The sequence below is a fragment of the Erinaceus europaeus genome, chromosome 16 (genome assembly GCF_950295315.1).
Source record: "Erinaceus europaeus chromosome 16, mEriEur2.1, whole genome shotgun sequence".
NCBI classification, from domain to species: domain Eukaryota; kingdom Metazoa; phylum Chordata; class Mammalia; order Eulipotyphla; family Erinaceidae; genus Erinaceus; species Erinaceus europaeus.
In genome coordinates, this window is record NC_080177.1 from 11,574,087 (window position 1) to 11,596,555 (window position 22,469).

At 40.0% G+C, this 22,469-nt stretch overlaps 1 protein-coding gene and 1 non-coding gene across 2 annotated transcripts in view; one reads left to right on the forward strand and one right to left on the reverse strand.

The window, feature by feature from the left end:
• The window catches only part of TTBK2 (tau tubulin kinase 2), an 81,432-nt gene that overhangs the window by 47,820 nt on the left and 11,143 nt on the right, over window positions 1–22,469 (reverse strand). The window contains exons 2-3 of the mRNA XM_060175712.1: window positions 14,048–14,183; window positions 4,446–4,593 (exon numbers count right to left, since the gene is read on the reverse strand). Coding sequence (XP_060031695.1) covers window positions 4,446–4,593; window positions 14,048–14,116 — 217 coding nt within the window. The 5' untranslated portion in view covers window positions 14,117–14,183. The remainder of the gene's footprint in view (window positions 1–4,445; window positions 4,594–14,047; window positions 14,184–22,469) is intronic.
• LOC132533604 (U6 spliceosomal RNA) lies at window positions 266–369 on the forward strand. Its single transcript, XR_009545467.1, has one exon. It is a non-coding gene; the product is annotated as a U6 spliceosomal RNA (small nuclear RNA).

Sequence of the window (22,469 nt, forward strand, 5' to 3'; positions counted from 1 at the left end):
GGTAGAGCAGAGAATGTCATTCAGAAGAAAAGATGAAGTGAAATATGGGCTTCCCACTTTAGAGCTAATGACAAAAGGAATATACCAGTAATAAGAGTTGCATATGAATACAGAAAAATCTAAAATTGTTAAGTATAGGAAAAACCAAGAGCAAACTAGGAATTGAGGGAAAAGACATTATAAAAATTCTGATTTACTAAAAAAAAACAAAACTCAGGGTACAAGCTAAATCTTATCACTTTTTTCTAATAAAGAAACAATTCCTGTGCTCATTGCAGCAGTACACATACTAAAATGGATGAATAGAGAAGATTAGCATGGCCCATGCACAAGGATGGCATGCAAATTTGTGAAGTGTTCCTAGTAAACAAACAAATCCTACATCAATTATAAATAACTGAACATCAAACTTAGTAAAGATATAGTGCACAAGGACCGGCATGAGGTTCCCGGTTCGAGCCCTGACTCCCCACCTGCAGGGGAGTCACTTCACAGGTGGTGAAGCAGATCTACAGGTGTCTATCTTTCTCTCCCCCTCTCTGTCTTCCCCACCTCTCTCCATTTCTCTCTGTCCTATCCAACAATGACGACAACAATAATAACTACAACAGTAAAACAACAAGGGCAACAAAAGGGAATAAATAAATAAAATAAATATTAAAAAAAAAAGATATAGTGGTATATATACCTAATGGAATATTACTCAGCTACTAGAAAAATGAAATTATGCCTTTTTATCTTCTCCCTTTTCTTTCTTTATTTATTTATTCATTCATTTAATTTCTTTATTGGGGAATTAATGGTTTACAGTCGACAGTAAAATACAATGGTTTGTACATGCATTACATTTCCCAGTTTTCCACCTAACAATTTAACCCCCACAAGATGCTCCTCTGCCATCATGTTACAGGACCTGGATCCTCTCCACCTCCCTTTTCTTTTTACCAGAGTACTGCTCAGTTCTGGCTTGTGGTGGTGGGGAGTGATGCTGGCTGGGACTTTGGGTGCCTCAGATGTGAAAGTCTTTTTGCATAACCACTGTGCTATCACCCCAGCCCAAAAGTATGCCTTTCATGACAACATGGAAAGAACATATCATGATTATAATTGAAATAAGTTCACAAATGAAGATAATTACTGGATGATTTCACTTTTACATTGAAAATAAATAAATAATGTAAATGAACTAGCAAAATACAACAGAAGTAACTCAGACCAAATAACATGAAGGTTACCAGAAAGAAAGGGATTGAAAGGTGTGAGTCACTGTGATAGTGTACAGCACTGAATTTTTGGTACTGTATGCAGTGAGTCATATATACAAATCAAGGTGTGAAGTTGTAGTCTCCAAATTTTTATAGTACTATAAGCTCATGAGAAATCAAGAACAGTTAATTTAAAAAAAGGTAAATGTCAATTTAAATCCAATCCATCCTATATCAAATCAGCTTCTACCTTTTCCTTACATACTCAGCATTTCTATTAAGATTATTGTTAATAAAGAAATTATTTCACCAACAGAAGGGCAAGACCAGCTCAATCCCACTAAAGTGTTCCAAGGGCACCAGGAGATAACTCACCCTGCAGGGCGTGTGTCTTACCATGCTTACAGCCTTGAATCAAACTCCAGCACCACATGGGAGCACCTTAGTGAAGCAGTGCAATGGTGTCTCTTCCTCTCAGTCTGCCCCCACCCCACCCCTTTTTCCTCTATCTAAAATAAAAAGGATGGAAAAATTAGTCCAAAATAGAGTACAGAGCTGTCTCCTATCCCACCCAGAAGCATGCCCTCAGGGCCAAATTGATACTGTCATACCCTTTATGGATTTAGCTAAAAGTAAAACAGATTCCCTGGGAATTGTGCCACCCAGGAAGGACCTAAATGCCAAATCTCTGGTTGTGCCTGAGCTGAGAACAATTAAGAAGAAAGGGAGCAGGGGTAGACAGTTAATGGTTATGCAAAGAGACTCTCATGCCTGAGGTTCCAAAGCCCCAGGTTTAATGCACCACCCATGTTCTGGTTAAAGAGACAGAGGGGGGAGAGAGAGAAGAGAAGAGAAGAAAAGAAAGGAAAAGAAAAAGGAAGAGGAGAGAAGGTACCATGTTTTTTTATTAATTTTTTTAATATTTATTTTCCCTTTTGTTGCCCTTGTTTTATTGTAGTTATTATTATTGTTATTGATGTTATTGTTGTTAGATAGGACAGAGAGAAATGGAGAGAGGAGGAGAGAGATAGACACCTGCAGACTTGCTTCACCACCTGTGAAGCAACTACCCTGCAGGTAGGGAGCTGGAGGCTCGAACCAGGATCCTTAAGCCGGTCCTTGCGCTTCACACCATGTGCGCTTAACCTGCTGCACTACCGCCCGACTCCCAGAGGGTACCATCTTTCCCCTTATCCTCTCTTCTCCATTATTTTCTTTCCTCTTATTTTTTAAGTAATAATGAGTACTAGTCTATTGTCTTTTTTTTTTTTTTTTTTTTTTTTAGCAGAGCACTGTTCAGCTCTGGCTTATGGTGGTGCAGGGGATTGAACCTGCAACTCTGGAGCCTCAGGCATGAGAGTCTGTTTGCATAACCATTATGTTATCTACCTTCCGCCCTAGTCTATTGTCTTAATCACTTCTCATGTTTCAGGAAAAGTTAAGCTTGGATTTAAAAACTATTAGACATATTTATAATTTTATTAGCATTGTGCTCTAATCAGAGGAGCCAACTGGCAGAGAAACTTGGATAATCAAGAAGATGTAGGGCAAAAGACAATTAAAAGAACAAACTTTTCCAGAATATATAATACACATCACCAACTTAATAGAAATTAAATTACTACAATTCCAAGCATCAGGACTTATAAATAGCACACTTTTAAAAAGTATTTATTCCCTTTTGTTGCCCTTGTTTTTTTTTTTTTATTACTATAGTTATTATTGTTGTTGTTGATGTCGTTGTTGTTGGATAGGACAGAGAGAAATGGAGAGAGGAGGAGAGAAAGATAGACACCTGCAGACCTGCATCACCACTTGCAAAGCGACTCCCCTGCAGGTGGGGAGCTGGGGGCTGGAATCGGGATCCTTACGCCAGTCCTTGGGCTTTGTGCCGCCTGCGCTTAACCCGCTGCACTACCGCCTGACTCCCAAATAGCACACTTTTACTCTAGAGTATTTGAAGTGAATTTGAGGGTCCTCAGCTACACAGCATTTTGTTCTTGCTCTTTCTATCAGTCAGTTTTTTCCATCAATCATAATAGCAACTACCTTTGTTCTTTGTTATTATTAAATTCCTAATAAACGTCCCATGACAAAACAAACCTAGACCTTGACAAGATCATTTAATATGTTAATCACCACTATTTAATTTTCACTCAAACACACCTAAATATCAGCAGTACCAGATTATGTCATTAAACTGGAAATACAAAGATGAAAACAACTTAGCAATAGTCAGACTTTTATATTACTTCATAGGAATTAGAAAAAATTCTATATCCTCATAGTGAAAAAATAGGAACCCAATAATAATGAAATAAACTTTTAAAATGATAAGGACGAGAAAGCTATTCTTCTTACTTTTAAGTTTTCCTATTCTTTTAAAATTCTACTTATTTTTTATTGGACAGAGACAAAGAAATTGAGATGGGAGGGGATGATACAGAGGGAGAGAGAGAAACCTGCAGCTCAACTTTACTACTTGTGAAGCTTTCCCTCTGCGGGTGGAGACTAGGGGCTTGAACATGAGTCCTTGCACATTGTAATGTATGTGCTTAACCAAGTGTGCCAGCACCTGGCCCCCAGAAAGAGCTATTCCATGAAACTAAATTTAATGAAATCAACACATAACAAATATATATATACTGTATATAATATATATATATATTTTTTTTTGCCTCCAGAGTTACTGCTGGGGCTCAGTGCCTGCACCATTAATCCACTGCTCCTGGAGGCCATTTTCCCCCCTTTTGTTGCCCTTGTTGTTGTAGCCTCGTTGTGGTTATTATTGTTATTGTTGATGTTGTAACGATTATATTTTTAATCTATTCTACGAGTGTGACTTAAAGGGAAACTCTTCCTTAATGAGATTAAAGTGTGTTTAACATCCAAAGAGGTAAGTAGAAACAATGCAGGAGTCTATTTTGATTGTTATTAAAGAAAAAAAAAGGTAAAATTTGTCATGATAAACTTATGAAAACACTTTCTAAAACAGCGTGTTTCACCTAACTCACTCACTCTCTCTCATCTTTACTTACTATGAAAAGAGATTCCCAAAGTCTAATTATTCTAAATAATCAATATTTCTACTACTAGGAAACAGTAATATTTTCCAGAGAAAAAGTTTAGTATGTTTATACCAAGCTGATACCACAGTATCCAATTTGTAGTCAAGAGACTATAACTGAGGTTCAAAAAGATATTTACAAACTGTATATGACATCAGACAAAGCAGCTCACCTTGTAGTTTTTTCAATACAGCAACCTCCATTTTCAAAACTTGTTTCGGTTGTTGAGCTGATTCTACCTTCAGTGCAACATTTTCTCTGGTAAGCATGTCCAAAGCATCGTAAATTTCTCCAAAGCCCCCACCGCCAATCTTCCTCAACTGTGGAGAAAATAAGCATAAATAACAAAATATTACTAGGAGATTCTAACTAAAAACCAATGAGTCTGTTCTATTGAGAAAGTGGTAAAGGGCGAAAGATTTATGCTATCTGAAGAGAAACCAGAGTCTATTCAGAAAGCAGTATATAATTTTAGTAACCCTCTTTTGTTGTAAAAGATATTACTGATAAATTACTATGCATATACCAAGAAGGAAAAAAATTTCCTAGAAGTCATATTAAAACATTTCTCATGGATTTATCCACCAAAAACCAATAGACTTATTTTCAGTCACAAACAAGTTTGAAATCTGGCCTATAGCCAGCATCAGAAAATGACACCAAAAAATTGAATTTGGGGGGCCAGGTGGTAGGTAGCACAGCGGGTTAAGTGCACATGGCACAAAGCATGGGGACAGGCTCAAGGATCCCAGTTCAAGCCCCCGGCTCCCCACCTGCTGCAGGGAGGGTCATTTCACGGGCAGTGAAGCACGTCTGCAGGGGTCTTTCGCTCCCCCTCTCTGTCTTCCCCTCCTCTCAATTTCTCTCTGTCCTATCCAACAACAGCAGCAGCAATAACAAGGGCAACAATAACAAGGGCAACAAAAAATAGGGGGAAATGGCCGTCAGGAGCAGTAGACTCATAGTGTAGGTACCAAGTCTCAGCAATAACCCTGGAGTCAAAAAAAAATTAAATAATTAAATTTAAAAAATAAATAAAAGAACCTGAGAGCTTCATTTCACACAAGTGTTTGCCAATAAATCTGTTTTAATTCTAAGATATTCTCTACAGTGTTTTCAACCATGAAACCTTCTTGTCAACTGAAATCTTACTGGGTACCAATCTGGTTGAGATGTGTAAGTGGGGAGGTTGGAGGTGGGAGCCTTTAGTACCACTTACCTTCTTCACTGAGGCATGCAACAGGCACATAGATCACAGAAAACATTTCTGCCCTAAAGTGTCTTATGTAGAAACATTCACTCTCCTCCCTTGCTCTCCCCCTCCCACTACCCCTCTGAATATAAATATTAAATTAAGAGTAAAATATAAGGGGCAGGGTGGTGGCACACTGATGGGTGTGCCAGGCACACGCCCTAGGCTAACTAACTTTCGGCAGGCACAGATTTGACTGCTAATTCCAGTGGAAGGTAGTATAGCCAGCACTCCCCCGGGAGCCACCAGGGTCCCCTGGGAACCACCATACACAAGACCCAGGTTAAAGCACCTAGTCCCCACCTGCAGGGAGAAGCTTCATGAGAGGTAAAGCAGTGCTGCAGGTGTCTCTGTCTCTCTCTCTCTATCTCCTCTATCTTCCTTGTCCTCACAACTTCTTTCTGTTCTAGCAAATAAAATGAAGTTTAATAAAAATAAACTTAAAAAATTAAATAAACTTTAAAAAAGAATAAGTTATAATAAAATTAAACACTTAATTTCATCTTGACAAAATGTTCAGGCTTAACTGGGGAACATCAAGATCTCTGATTATCAAAAATATATTCTGAAGCGTTACTGACTACTGGACCTATAGAGCTGTGTTTAAAAAAAAGGTAGATTCGAATTCCGGAGGCGGAGCTACGAGCAGCAGATCGCTTTCTCTCCTCTCCCCTCCCCTCCCCTCCCCTCCCCTCCCCTCCCCTCCTCTCCCGGATCAACTAGGAATACCAAAGGAGACCACCCGGACCGAAACAAGACAGGACTAGAATGACCACAGGTACCCAGTAAATCACCCGTGAGTACAAACACGCGTGGCTGGTGACAGAGAGGAGAGAGGGGCCTAAGGAGAGATTAAGTGACTGCTAACAGTTCAACAGTTTATCAGTGGAAACACCACCTCCAGTCTGCTCCACAACAAGGGGACAGCTGAAGGGAGGAAAGGAGTCCCCAGAGACTCACCAAGTGCAACTCTGAGTCTCCATTGCTACTACCCTCAGAATCTGGAGCAGCAACAGGGAGGGACAGCAGGGGACAGAGATCTAACCGGGAAACTCAGGAGAAGACCTATACCTCGGTGGCATAGCTGAGGGGCTGTGAAAGTCTCTTTGCATAACCACTGGATTATCTCTGCCACACCCTGCTTTATCTCTTGGTCAGGAGTCAGTGATTAAGATAAGAAGCCTATTGATAGTTTAAAAGCCCTCAGGCTCCCATAGCCTATAGGGAAGAAAAAAGAAAAAAAAAGAGGCTTTTACACCACTGAGCTCCAACTCAGGGATTGAAAAAACTGTTAACTTCCACCACGGTAAACCCTTTAATTAAATTACTTAGACACAAGTCAATCCAGGCAATAGTGATCAATAATTTGAAAAGTACTGAAAAAGGGAACTCATAACATAATATATAAAATGGTTAAAACAACAAGAAAAAATATTGGAGACTCAAACCAGGACAAGAGTCCAGCTAAAAGTCCTCCAGAGGGTGAAGCACAAAACAACGAGTTCAACATCCAAACATTAGCTAAGGAAATAATAACAGAAGTGAGTAAAGAATTTGAAAAAATTGTAATCAGAAATGCAGGAACAACAAATGAGAATATGGAAGAAAATTCTAATTATCTCATGGTTATTAGAGAGCTGAAAGCTGAAATCACTGAGCTAAGAAGGCAACTAGCTGAACAAGCTAAAACAGTATCAGAGCAGGGCAACAAAATAGATGAACTCCAGAAAGCAGTAGAGGGCAGAGAGAATAGAATCTATGAGGCTGAAGACAGAATTGGCAAGATTGAGGATGAATTAGAGACAACTAAAAAAGAAGTAAGAGATCTCAAAAAGAGATTAAGAGATGCTGAAAACAACAACAGAGTCCTATGGGATGACTTCAAAAGAAACAATATACGCATTATTGGCTTACCAGAGGAAGACAGAGAAGGAGAGGAAGAAAGCATTCTCCAGGCCATAATAGCTGAAAATTTCTCTAGTCTAGACAACACCAAAGACATAAAGATTCAAGAAGCCCAGAGGGTCCCAAACAGAATTAACCCAGACCTAAAGACACCAAGACATGTCATACTTAGAATGGAAAGGAATAAGGATAAAGAAAGGATCCTCAAGGCTGCAAGAGAAAAACAAAGAGTCACCTACAAAGGAAAACCCATAAGATTAACAGCAGACTTCTCCATACAAACACTACAGGCCAGAAGAGAATGGCAAGATATCTATGGAGTGCTCAATGAGAAAGGCTTTCAGCCAAGAATACTATATCCTGCTAGACTGTCATTCAGACTAGATGGAAGCATCAAAACCTTCTCAGACAAGCAACAGTTGAAGGAAGCAACCATCACCAAGCCTGGCCTGAAAGAAGTTCTGAAAGGTCTCCTATAAACAGTCAGAGCACCACAAATAGGACATATATCAAGACACTCTAAAACTCTTCAAGAATGGTGTTAAAATATCTTCAATCTTTGATATCAATAAATGTCAATGGCCTGAATTCACCTATTAAAAGACACAGAGTAGGAAGATGGATCAGAAAACACAACCCAACAATATGTTGTCTACAGGAAACTCACCTAACTCAACAAGACAAACACAGACTTAAAGTGAAAGGATGGAAAACTATCATACAAGCCAATGGCCCACAAAAAAGGGCAGGAACAGCTATTCTCATATCTGACATGATAGACTTTAAAATACATAAGACTAAAAAAGATAGGAATGGACACTACTTAATGCTCAGAGGATCAGTCAATCAAGAGGACTTAACAATTATTAATATCTATGCACCCAATGAGAAGCCATCTAAATACATCAAACTTCTACTGAAAGAGCTACAGCAATATATTAACAGTAACACAATCATAGTAGGGGACTTCAACACCCCACTATCTAAACTTGACAGATCATCCAGGAAGAAAATCAGTAAAGACATAAGGGAGCTAAATGAAGAGATAGATAAACTAGAACTATTGGACATTTTCAGAGTCATTTATCTCAAGAAACTGGAATACACATTTTACTCAAATCCACATAGATCATTCTCAAGGATAGACCATATGTTAGGCCACAAAGACAGCATCAGCCAATTCAAGAGCACTGAAATCATCCCAAGCATCTTCTCAGACCACAGTGGAATTAAACTAACACTTAACAATCAACAAAAGATTAGTAACAGTCCCAAAATGTGGAAGCTCAACAGTATACTTCTTAACAACTTCTGGGTCAAAGAGGAAATCAAGGAAGAAATCAAAATGTTTCGAGAGTTCAATGAAAATGAAGACACAAGCTATCAAAATATTTGGGACACAGCTAAAGCAGTCCTAAGAGGGAAGTTCATAGCTATACAAGCACACATTAGGAAAGAAAAGGCACAAATAAACAGCCTAATTGCACATCTTAAAGACTTAGAAGAACAACAACAAAGGAACCCTAAAACAACCAGAAGGACAGAAATCACTAAAGTTAGGGCAGAAATAAATAACATTGAGAATAGGAAAACCATACAAAAGATCAATGAAAGTAAATGTTGGTTCTTCGAAAGAGTAAACAAAATTGACAAGCCTTTAGCCAGACTCACAAAACAAAAAAGGGAGAAGACTCAAATAAATTGGATAGTAAATGAAAGAGGAGATATCACAACAGACACTGCAGAAATTCAACATATCATGCGAGGCTTCTATGAACAACTATATGCCACCAAGCTAGAGAACCTGGAAGAAATGAATGATTTCCTAGATACCTACCAACTTCCAAAACTAAGTAAAGAGGAAATGGATAACATGAACAGGCACATCACAGCTAATGAAATTGAAACAGTTATCAAAAATATTCCCAAAAATAAAAGTCCTGGACCAGATGGTTTTACAAATGAATTCTACAAAACTTTTAAAGAAGAACTAATACCTCTACTTTTAAAAGTCTTCCAGAAGATTGAAGACACTGGAATACTCCCTGCCAGCTTCTATGAAGCCAACATCACCCTGATACCAAAAGCAGACAGAAAACTACAGACCAATATCTCTGATGAACATAGATGCAAAAATATTGAACAAAATTCTAGCCAACCGGATACAGCAGTATATCAAAAAGATTGTCTATCATGACCAAGTGGGGTTTATCCCAGGCATGCAAGGTTGGTTTAATATACGTAAATCAATCAATGTGATTCACCACATCAACAAAAGCAAGACCAAAGACCACATGGTCATATCAATAGATGCAGAGAAAGCCTTTGACAAAAATACAACATCCCTTTATGATCAAAACACTACAAAAAATGGGAATAGATGGAAAATTCCTGAAGATAGTGGAGTCTATATATAGCAAACCTACAGCCAACATCATACTCAATGGTGAAAAACTGGAAGCATTTCCCCTCAGATCAGGTACTAGACAGGGCTGCCCACTATCACCATTACTATTCAACATAGTGTTGGAAGTTCTTGCCATAGCAATCAGGCAGGAGCAAGGAATTAAAGGCATACAGATTGGAAGAGAAGAAGTCAAACTCTCCTTATTTGCAGATGACAAGATAGTATACATGGAAAAACCTAAGGAATCCAGCAAGAAGCTTTTGGAAATCATCAGGCAATACAGTAAGGTGTCAGGCTACAAAATTAACATTCAAAAGTCAGTGACATTCCTCTATGCAAACACTAAGTTAGAAGAAATTGAAATCCAGAAATCAGTTCCTTTTTCTATAGAAACGAAAACAATAAAATATCTAGGAGTAAACCTAACCAAAGAAGTGAAAGACTTGTATACTGAAAATTATGAGTCACTACTCAAAGAAATTGAAAAAGACACAAAGAAGTGGAAAGATATTCCATGTTAATGGGTTGGAAGAATTAACATCATCAAAATGAATATATTACCCAGAGCCATCTACAAATTTAATGCTATCCCCATCAAGATCCCAAGCACTTTTTTTAGGAGAATAGAAAAAATGCTACAAATGTTTATCTGGAACCAGAAAAGACCTAGAATTGCCAAAACAATCTTGAGAAAAAAGAACAGAACCGGAGGCATCACATTCCCAGATCTCAAACTGTATTATAGGGCCATTGTCATCAAAACTGCTTGGTACTGGAACATGAACAGACACACTGACCAGTGGAATAGAATTGAGAGCCCAGAAATGAGGCCCCACACATATGGACATCTAATCTTTGACAAAGGGGCCCAGACTATTACATGGGGAAAGCAGAGTCTCTTCAACAAATGGTGTTGGAAACAATGGGTTGAAACATGCAGAAGAATGAAACTGAATCACTGTATTTCACCAAATACAAAAGTAAATTCCAAGTGGATCAAGGACTTGGATGTTAGACCACAAACTATCAGATACTTAGAGGAAAATATTGGCAGAACTTTTTTTCGCATAAATTTTAAAGACACTTTCAATGAAACGAATCCAATTACAAGGAAGACTAAGGCAAGTATAAACCTATGGGACTACATCAAATTAAAAAGCTTCTTCACAGCAAAAGAAACCACTACCCAAACCAAGACACCCCTCACAGAATGGGAGAAGATCTTTACATGCCATACATCAGATAAGAGTTTAATAACCAACATATATAAAGAGCTTGCCAGACTCAACAACAAGACAACAAATAACCCCATCCAAAAATGGGGGGAGGACATGGACAGAATATTCACCACAGAAGAGATCCAAAAGGCCGAGAAACACATGAAAAAATGCTCCAAGTCTCTGATTGTCAGAGAAATGCAAATCAAGACAACAATGAGATATCATTTCACTCCTGTGAGAATGTCATACATCAGAAAAGGTAACAGCAGCAAATGCTGGAGAGGGTGTGGGGTCAAAGGAACCCTCCTGCACTGCTGGTGGGAATGTCAATTGGTCCAACCTCTGTGGAGAACAGTCTGGAGAACTCTCAGAAGGCTAGAAATGGACCTACCCTATGACCCTGCAATTCCCCTCCTGGGGATATATCCTAAGGAACCCAACACATCCATCCAAAAAGATCTGTGTACACATATGCTGTTGGCAGCACAATTTGTAATAGCCAAAACCTGGAAGCAACCCAGGTGTCCAACAACAGATGAGTGGCTGAGCAAGTTGTGGTATATATACACAATGGAATACTACTCAGCTGTAAAAAATGGTGACTTCACCGTTTTCAGCCGATCTTGGATGGACCTTGAAAAAATCATGTTGAGTGAAATAAGTCAAAAACAGAAGGATGAATATGGGATGATCTCACTCTCAGGCAGAAGTTGAAAAACAAGATTAGAAAAGAAAACACAAGTCGAACCTGAAATGGAATTGGAGTATTACACCAAAGTAAAAGACTCTGGGGTGGGTGGGTGGGTGGGGAGAATACAGGTCCATGAAAGATGATGAATGTCATAGTGGGGGTTGTATTGTTAAATGGGAATCTGGGGAATGTTATGCATGTACAAACTATTGTATTTACTGTTGAATGTAAAGCATTAATTCCCCAATAAAGAAATAAATTATTTTTTAAAAAAAGCCAATAACTTATTCCTTTAATAGCTAAATATCTGTATTTGTCAGAGCTCGCGTGGGTTAGCGCTCAGCTAGAAAGGTAAACTACCGAATTTCTCATCACCAGTTAAGAGACTGCATGAAAAGAAATAAACTCGGGATTGTATTGTTAAATGGGAAACTGGGGAATGTTATGCATGTACAAACTATTGTATTTACTGTTGAATGTAAAACATTAATTCCCCAATAAAATAAATAAATAAAAAAAATAAAACAAAGTTATTGCTGGGACTCAGTTCCATTACTACCAATCCACTACTCCCAATGGTCATTTCTTCCTTTTTTTTTTTTTCCTTTCTAATTTTTACTAGATAGTTTAGAGAGAGACTGTGAGAGGGGATACAGAGATAGAAAGGAGAGGACAGACACCTGCAGACTTGCTTCACCCCGTGGGTGGGGAGCGGGCACTCCAAGGTCCCTCTGCTTGATATATGTGCGCTTAATTGGATACACCACTGCATGGCTCCCTAAAGTTTTCCTTTTTTTAATTTTTTTCTTGCCTCCAGGGTTATCGCTTCTCCTGGAGGCCATTTTCTCCATTTTGTTGTTGTTGTTGGATAAGACAGAGAGAAATTGAGAGAGGAAGGGAAGACAGAGAGGGGTAGAGATAGATAGACACCTCCAGACCTGCTTCACAGACGCTGAAGCAACCCCCTGCAGGTGGGGAGCCGGGGGATCAAACCAGGATCTTTATGCTGCTCCTTGTGCTTCATACCATGTGCACTAAATCTGGTATGCTACTACCTGCCTCCCCCTAAAGATTATTTTATTTATTTATTCATGAGAGAAGGAGAGAAGAGAAAGTGAGAGAACCAGACCACCACTCTGGCACATTTGATGCCAGGGATCAAACTCAAGACCCCACGTTTATGAGTTTACCCACTATGGTAACTTCTGGGTCCCTCCTTAGTATATTTCTACAATGTTATCTAAACAAAAGCAGAGATATATATGTTAGGCCTGTGGTAGACTGTAATTTCTGAAGTGGCCTGAGAACTTTTAGCCCTCTTCAGTGTGACCCTGCAACTCCCCAATCAAGAGAGAAAATCAATTTCCCTACCCCCTTAAATTTGGATGGATCTTGTAAATGCTTTAACCAACAGAAAGGGAAACTTGGCATTAGTTCTGAGAATGGCAATTTATCAGTATTGTAGCTTCTGTTTCTTGTCTCTCAAGACTCAGTCATATAAAAAGCATACCATTAACACTACAGAGAACTCACAGCTCAGTAAAAAGAATTAAGAGTATAAATAGAACTCGATCACATAAAAATAAATGCTGAGGGGGCCGGGTGGTGGTGCACCTGGTTAAGCACACGTTACAATGCACAAGGACCCAGGTTCGAGTCCCCAGTCCCCACCTGCAGGGGAAAACTTCATGAGTGGTGAAGCAATATTACAGATGTCTCTCTCTCTCTCTCTCTCTTCCTCTCTATGCCCCCCCTCTCGATTTCTGGCTGGCTCTATCCAATAAAGATAATAAAAATTAAAATAAATAAATAAATGCTGTGGGGATGGCTGATGGTACACCTGGTTGAGCACATACCATGTGCAAAGACTCCAGTTCAAGTCTCTAGTACCCACCTGCAGGGGGAAAGCTTCATGAGTAGTGAAGCAGTGCTGTAAGTATCTCTCTCTCTCTACACCTCTCTATTCCCCTTCACTCTCCAATTCCCTCTATTTCTATAAAAAGAAAGGGAAAGAGAGATATTGAGAGAGGAAAGAAGAGAGGGAGGGAAGGAGGAAGGGAGGGAGGGAGAAAGAAAGGAACAAAGGGTTGCCAAGAGCACTGAATTCTTCATGCAGGCACTGAACCCCAGTGCTAGCACTGGTGCCAATAAAAACTTAAAAAGATAAGGACTGTTGTAAGTATGTAAATAATACATTCTTACTTCCTAATGAAGTGCTATAAAAAAATGTCAATGTACCCTCTCCCCAAATGTCTCTTCTAACTCCCAAGCCCAACCAGTCTCTCTGGTGCATACTCACCACTTTCCATCTTTCTTTGACCAGGATTCCAACACTGAGAATATCTGGCTGCTCTCCTCCACCACTCATTGCAATTCACTAATATGGCAGAATGGCTACACAGGCATCCAGCTCCCAAGGGTGGTTTCCATTTAACCTACAACACAAGAAACAGCAAGAGCATATCAGGGTTAAGTAACTAAAATATTTCAGCACCAAGTACAATACTTATCCTGGATATTAATTAGGCTGCTTTGTCTAAAAGGAGAGTTAAAAAAAAAAAACAACAACTCTTATTCCAAAATTTGTTTAGTACATATTAAAATAAGTATTTGTTTTTCCATTACAATAGGCCAAGTGAAATAGATATCAGGAAGACATTATGTTACAATGCATATAATTTGGGAGCCAGGTGGTACCGCAGCGGGTTAAGCGCACTTTGTGCAAAGTGCAAGGACCAGTGTAAGGATCCATCCCAGTTCGAGCCCCGGTTCCCCACCTGCAGGGGAATCGCTTCACAGGCAGTGAAGTAGGTCTGCAGGTGTCTGTCTTTTTCTCCCCCTGTCTTCCCCTCCTCTCTCCATTTCTCTTTGTCCTGTCTAACAATGACGACATCAATAACAACAATAATAACAGCAGCAATGAAAAACAACAAGGAAAACAAAAGGGAATAAGTAAAATAAATAAAAACAATACATATAATTTACAATACCAAAATTGCTAAACTATAAGTCAAGCATAGTATCAATGGTAGTAGATAAAGACAGACTATGACTGAGTGTAACATTCTGCTATAGAAAGAGACATAAGGGGGTCGGGTGGTAGCTTAGCTGGTTAAGTGCACATGGCTTGAAGCACAAGGGGCTAAGGATCCCGGTTCCAGCCCCCAGCTCCCCTCCTGCAGGTGGGTAGCTTCACAGGTGGTGAAGCAGGTCTGCAGGTGTCTTATCTTTCTCTTCCCCTTTCTGTCTACCCCTGCTCTTTCAATTTCTCTCTATCCTATCCAACAACAGCAGCAATAACAATAATGTTAACAAGGGCAACAAAATGGGAAAAAATGGCCTCAAGGAGTAGTGAATTTGTAGTGCAGGTACCAAGCCCCAGCGATAATCCTGGAGGCAAAGAGAGAGAGAGAGAGAGAGAAACAATAATGTCCAACAGTTTATCGCTTACTACATTGTAATTTAGACCTTAAAATCGGCACAACTAATAAAATTTTATGGTGTACTGACTGCACCAAAGTAAAAGAGTCTGGGATGGGGGACTGGGCGGAGAGTGCTGGTCCTGGAAAAGGATGACAAAGGACCTAGTGGGGGTTGTATTGTTATGTGGAAAACTGAGAAATGTTATGCATGTACAAACTAGTGTATTTACTGTTGAATGTAAAACATTAATCCCCGGGGGTCGGGCGGTGGCACTGTAGGTTAAGCGCAAGGACCAGCATAAGGATCCCAGTTCAAGCCCCCGGCTCCCCACCTGCAAGGGAGTCGCTTCACAGGCGGTGAAGCAGGTCTGCAGGTGTCTATCTTTCTCTCCCCCTCTCTGTCTTCCCCTCCTCTCTCCATTTCTCTCTGTCCTGTCCAACAACAAACAACATCAACAATGGCAATAATAATAACCACAACGAGGCTACAACAAGGGCAACAAAAGGGGGAAAAATGGCCTCCAGGAGAAGTGGATTCATGGTGCAGGCACCGAGCCCAGCAATAACCCTGGAGGAAAAAAAAAATTAAAAACAATCAAACAAACAAACAAAAAAATTAATCCCCAGGGGCCAGGCAGTGGCATACCTGGTTAAGCACACACATTACAGTGCACCAGGACCCAAGTTCAAGCCCCTTGTTCCCACCTGCAGGGGTAAAGCTTTATGAGCAGTGAAGCTGGGTTGCAGGTACCTCTCTGTCTCTCTTTCCCCCCACTCCCCCTCCCCTTTCCATTTCTGTCTCTATCCAAAAAAAAAAAAAATTAGGGAGTCGGGTGGTAGTGCATTGGGTTAAGCGCAGGTGGTGCAAGCACAAGGACCTGCATAATGATCCCGGTTTGAGCCCCCGGCTCCCCACCTGCAGGGGGATCGCTTCATAGGCGGTGAAGCAGGTCTGCAGGTGTTTATCTTTCTCTCACCTCTCTGTCTTCCCCTCCTCTCTCCATTTCTCTCTGTCCTATCCAACAATGATGACATCAATAACAACAACAATGACTATAGCAATAAAAAACAACAAGGGCAACAAAAAGGAATAAATTAATTAATTTAAAAAAATTAATCCCCCAATAAAGGGGGAAAAATTTTAACGCTACATGATGCATTTAAAATAAAGTTTATTGGGAGCCGGGCTGTAGCGCAGTGGGTTAAGCGCAGGTGGCGCAAAGCACAAGGACCGGCATAAGGATCCCGGTTCGAACCCCGGCTCCCCACCTGCAGGGGAGTCGCTTCACAGGTGGTGAAGCAGATCTGCAGGTGTCTATCTTTCTCTCCTCCTCTCTGTCTTCCCCTCCTCTCTCCATTTCTCTCTGTCCTATCCAACAACGACGACAACAACAATAATAACTACAACAATAAAACAACAAGGGCAACAAAAGGGAATAAATAAATTAAATAAAATAAAAATAAATAAATAAATAAATAAATAAATAAAAAATAAAGTTTATTGAGGGAGCTGTGCAGTGGCACAGCAGGTTAAGCGCTCTCCCAGCTCCCCCCCTGCAGGGGATTTGCTTCACAGGCAGTGAAGCGGGTCTTCAGGTGTCTTTCTCTCTCCCTTTCTGTCTTCCCCTCCTCTCCATTTCTCTCTGTCCTGTCCAGCAACAAGAACAGTAATGGCAACAAAAGCAATAATGATAGCAAGGCAGTAACAATAACAAGGGCAACAACAGGGGCGACAAGGTGGGAGGAATGGCCTCCAGGAGCAGTGAATTTGTAGTACAGGCACTGAGCCCCAGTGATGACCCTGGAGGCAGGAAAAAAAATACTGAACCTAAATAAATCTAATCAACTTTTTAGATTTGACTGTTTATTTTAAAAAACAAAGGGGGATGAGGAGGTAAATTGATGTTGGAGATCCTAAAAGACATATGACCCAGTTTCTTCAACAAAAGAATGATAAGGAAAATAAAGAACTTACACCACAAATTACAAAAACTGCATATACACCAATCTAAGGCAACAACTACTAGAGAAAATCAAACATGTGCTAGGTATGATATATTATGGCTCGCACACCAGGAACTCTACTCACAGGACTGGGTGGTGCTGCACCCAGTTGAGCGCTCAGGTTACCATGTTCAAAGACCCTGGTCTTTACCTGCAGGGAAGAAGCTTCATGAGGAATGAAGCAGTTCTATAGGTAGCTCTCTTTCTATCACTCTCTATCCCCTCCCCCAATTCTATCCCATGAAATAAAATTAAGCTCTAAGAAAAAAGGATTGAATTTAAGAATTCAATACATTTAAAGCATGAGATCAACTACTAAGCTACATCTCTGGTCCAGTTTATAATCTGAGGGTGAGTAACAACAATGTGATTATATTTAAAGTCTTTCTTTGTCAGAGATATATCAACTACCAATGTATAAACTGTACATTGTTTATACAATGTACAGTTTAAAATGTACATTGTACATAAATGTACATAAATACATTGTACATAAATATAAACAATGTACATAAAAAATGTACATTGTTTATACAATGTATAAATACATTGTATAAACAATGTATTTTTGTTTATACAATGTATAAATACATTGTATAAACAATGTATTTTTCTTTCTTTGTCAGAGATATATCAACTACCAATGTATAAACTAATGGGTTGTTGGAAAAGTCACAGTGCATTTTTGCATAGAAAAACAGAAAACTAGGGGCCAGATGGTGGTGTACCTGGTTGAGTGCACATGCTACAATGTGCAAAGACCCGGGCTTGAGTCCCCAGTCCCCACCCGCAGGGGGAATACTTTGCAAGTGGTGAAGCAGTGCTGCAGGTGTCTCTGTCTCTTTCCCTATCTCCCCCTTCCCTCTAGATTTATGACTCTATCCAATAAATAAAGAAAATACAAAAAAATAAAAATAAAAACAGAAATGTAACATATTTCTGCATAAAAAATTAGAAAAATACATCATGACTTTACCGAAAACCCAGTAATAAAAAGAGGACATCGAGGAGTCAGGCAGCAGTGCAGCGAGTTAAGCGCACGTGGCACAAAGCACAAGGACCTGGTGTAAGGATCCCGATTTGAGCCCCCGGCTCCCCACCTGCAGGGGAGTCGCTTCACAGGCGGTGAAGCAGGTCTGCAGGTGTCTATCTTTCTCTCCCCCTCTGTCTTCCCCTCCTCTCTCCATTTCTCTCTGTCCTATCCAATAACAATAACTACAACAATAAAACAAGGGCAACAAAAGGGAATAAATATTTTTTTTAAAAAAAGAGGACATCAAAAGTGGGTTGACTTTGTGAATGTGGACTGGACCCAAAAAAACTCAAAAGTCAACTGTATGAAAATACAATGGGGGAGTCAGGCGGTGGCGCAGTGGGTTAAGCGCATGTGGTGCAAAGTGCAGGGAGCGGCGTAAGGATCCCGGTTCGAGCCCCCGGCTCCCCACCTGCAGGGGAGTCGCTTCACGGGCGGTGAAGCAGTTCTGCAGGTGTCTATCTTTCTCTCCCCTCTCTCTCTGTCTTCCCCTCCTCTCTCCATTTCTCTCTGTCCTATCCAACAACAAAGCAATGTCAACAATGGCAATAATGACCGCAACGAGGCTGCAACAACTAGGGCAACAAAAAGGGGAAAAAATGGCTTCCAGGAGCGGTGGATTCATGGTGCAGGCACCGAGCCCAGCAATAACCCTGGAGGAAAAAAAAAAATACAATGGAATATTATTCAATCTTAAGAGAAATATCAGTTGATCCTACAAATATACTACACTATGGCAACCCAAAAGGTAGGTGGTACAGCAGGTAGAGAGCACTGGATTTGCAAGCATGAGGTCCCAAGTTTGATCCCTGATGGCAGGTGCCAAATGGCAGATGATCCAGTTCTCTCTCATACTCATAAATAGTATGTATGTATATATATACACATACACACACACACACGAATTAACCTTCAAATGTGTGCTAACTGGTATAAGCTTTCACAAATGGTCAAATATACGGTTACATTTTTTTTTTTGCCTCCAGGGTTATTGCTGGGGCTCAGTGCCTGCACCATAAATCCACTGCTCCTGGAGGCCATTTTTCCCCCTTTTGTTGCCCTTGTTGTAGTTATTGTTGTTGCTGATGTCATTCGTTGTTGGACAGGACAGAAAGAAATGGAGAGAGGAGGGGAAGACAGAGAGGGGGAGAGAAAGACAAATACCTGCAGACCTGCTTCACTGCCTGTGAAGTGACTCCTCTGCAGGTGGGGAGCCGGAGGCTCGAACCGGGATCCTTATGCAAGGACCAGTCCTTGCGCTTTGTGCCATGTGCACCTAATCTGCTGTGTTACCGCCCAATCCCCAGTTACATTTTTTTTTTAAACAAGTACTACTAGCTAATCAGAGTAGTATAGATAGGAAGTAACATGGTTGCCAGAAGTCATGAAAAAAGAGCAGTAGGGATTAATGTTTAATAGATACAAAGTTTCATTTTGAAAAAAATGAAAAAGTTCTAGAGACAGATGGTAGTGATTACACAGCAATGATGTACTTGATGCCAGTGAACAGCAGATTTTATAATAGTTTGTACTATGTATCAATGTATTTTACCACAGAAATGTTTAAATATTGAATAAAACTACTAGATTCCAGGAGTCAGGGGGTAATGCAATGGGTTAAGTGCACGTGGTGTGAAGCGCAAAGACCAGTTTAAGGCTCCCCACCTGCAGGGGGTTGCTTCACAGGCCTCCTAGTGATGCCATCTCATCTACTGATCCTCTCTAAAGAACAGAATACAACAAAGCAATAGGATGTCACTGCTTAGATGTTATTTTAAAAATTGTGACATCTACCTTGCTAACATTTTCATTCTGACTCTTCCCACTTATTTGCTCTGATAAAGACTCCCTATCATCCAAATGCAAGGAGCACCTGGAGAGAGAGACAGAGACAGACAGAGACCAACTAACTTCTACAGTATTGTATGATGACTCCACATATAATAGGTAAGAGTAGCTAGCAGGATCTGGTTACCCACAAGGAACTGAATTATGCCAACAATAATCTTCATAAGCCTAGACAGATCTTCCACGAGTTGAGCCTTGTGATGACTATAGTCTACCTTGATTCTAACTTTTGTTAGATCCTGATACAAAGTACCAACTAACTTACACTCAAAAACCTTACCCACAGTCTCTGTGAGATAATAAATGTTTTCAAACACTAAATTTTCTCATTTGTTTTGCAGCAACAGACAACAGATCTGGTGTCACTGATTTGCAGCAATAGTTTCTCAAAGTTGTGCATGAACCCTAACTTGTCTTTTTACTCCGTATCACAAGATTACATTTAATAAAATTGTCCTATTGTTATCAATGCTGTCAAATACCAGGGATTTATTTTTCATTAACAGTTAGCTTAAAAATAATCAGGCAGTACAAGAAAAACAGATGTAGCAAGAGAGAAATTAAATAAATCCCTACTTGGCAAAATCCTCAGTGACCTAAAATAAGGGAGTAAACAGCATGCTAATGAATTTGAACAATGATGTTAAACCTGGAAGCGTTGCCAAAACAGACCCAGAGATGATCAAAATATGGACAGAACATACTAAATAGAAAGTTACCTCATAAAATAACGTGGTGAAAAATTAATTTAAAACATTTGCCAGATAGAAAGAGACTGAAACAAGCAAATTAGTAAATATATCCTCACAATTCCTTACATTACAAACTCTCTGAAGATGAAGACCATATCATAATCTCCATACCCTCTGCCATAACCAAAAATTTGGATTTCACATTTAATTAATAGATATTTGGTGAAGTTAAACATGGGGCATCAAAAGTGAAGATATGCTGGCAATGCAGCTCACCTGGATACTTAGATAGCGCACTTTGTCATTTATAGGAACCAGGTTCAAACCTCACCAATGTGATGTAGAACTTGATTCACCTCTTCAGAGCCCTACACCACTAAGGAAAGACAGATACAGGCTGGGGATTTAGATCAACATGCTCCATGTCCAGCAGAGAAGCAATTACAGAACCCAGAACTCTCATCTTCTGCACCCCATAAAGAATTTTGGGGGACTGGGCAATAGCACAGCAGGTTAAGCGCACATAGCACAAAGCGCAAGGATCAAGGATCTCAGTTCGAGCCCCAGCTCCCCACCTGCAGGGGAGTCGCTCCACAAGTAGTGAAGCGGGTCTGCAGGTATCTTATCTTTCTCTCCTCCTCTCTGTCTTTCCTTTCTCTCAATTTCTCTCTGTCCTGTCGAACAACAACAGCTATAACAACAATAACAATAACCACAACAAGGGCAACAAAAAGAGGGAAAAATAACCTCCAGGAGCAGTGGATTTGTAGTGCTGGCGCCAAGCCCCAGCAATAACCCTGGAGGCAAAAAAAAAAGGCTTTTGGCCCATATTCCCAGGGGTGGAGAAATGTTAGGGGAAGATGGCCAAGGGTTCTGAACTCAGGACCCTGAGAAGAGGGAAAAAAGAAAAAAAGGAAGCATACTCAGAAGTAGTAATAGGTGTAGGTGTGATTTAGAAGGGGAAAAAAGGCAGGATCATAGAAAAAAATGGGCAAATATATATAATAGTCAGCCCATATCTATGAAAATAAACACATATTACAGTGCATAAGGACCCAGGTTCAAGCCCCCAGTCCCCACCTGCATAGGGACGCTTCACAAGCAATAAAGCAGTGTTGCATGTATCTTTCTTCCCCCACCTCAATTTAAGTCTTAACAAAGAAATTTTTAAAATTATTAAAAAAGAAAATAAAATATTTAATTTTTTAATTGTATTAGTTTCCAACTACTATTATCACCATAGTCCCGAAGATCAAAGTCCAGGCTTCCACTGGGGCTAAAATTAAGATGTCAGCAAGATGATGTTCTCTCTCAAGGCACTAGAAGGCTCTATTTCCTTTCATTTTAAAAAATATTTATTTACTTATTCCCTTTTGTTGCCCTTGTTTTTTTTTATTGTTGTAGTTATTGTTGTTACTTATGTCGTTATTGTGGAACAGGACAGAAAGAAATGGCAAGAGGCAGGGAAGACAGAGAGGGAGAGAGAAAGACATCTGCAGACCTGCTTCACCACTTGTGAAGCGACTCCTCTGCAAGTGGGGAACCGGGCGCTCGAACTGGGATCCTTATACCAGTTCTTGCACTTTGCACCACCTGTGCTTAACCCTCTGCGCTACCGCCTGACTCCCTCTATTTCCTTTCTTATCCCAACCGTTTTGTTTTTGTTTTTGGTTTGGGTTTTTTAATTATTTGTTTTGATTTGATTTTTTAGATAGAGACAGA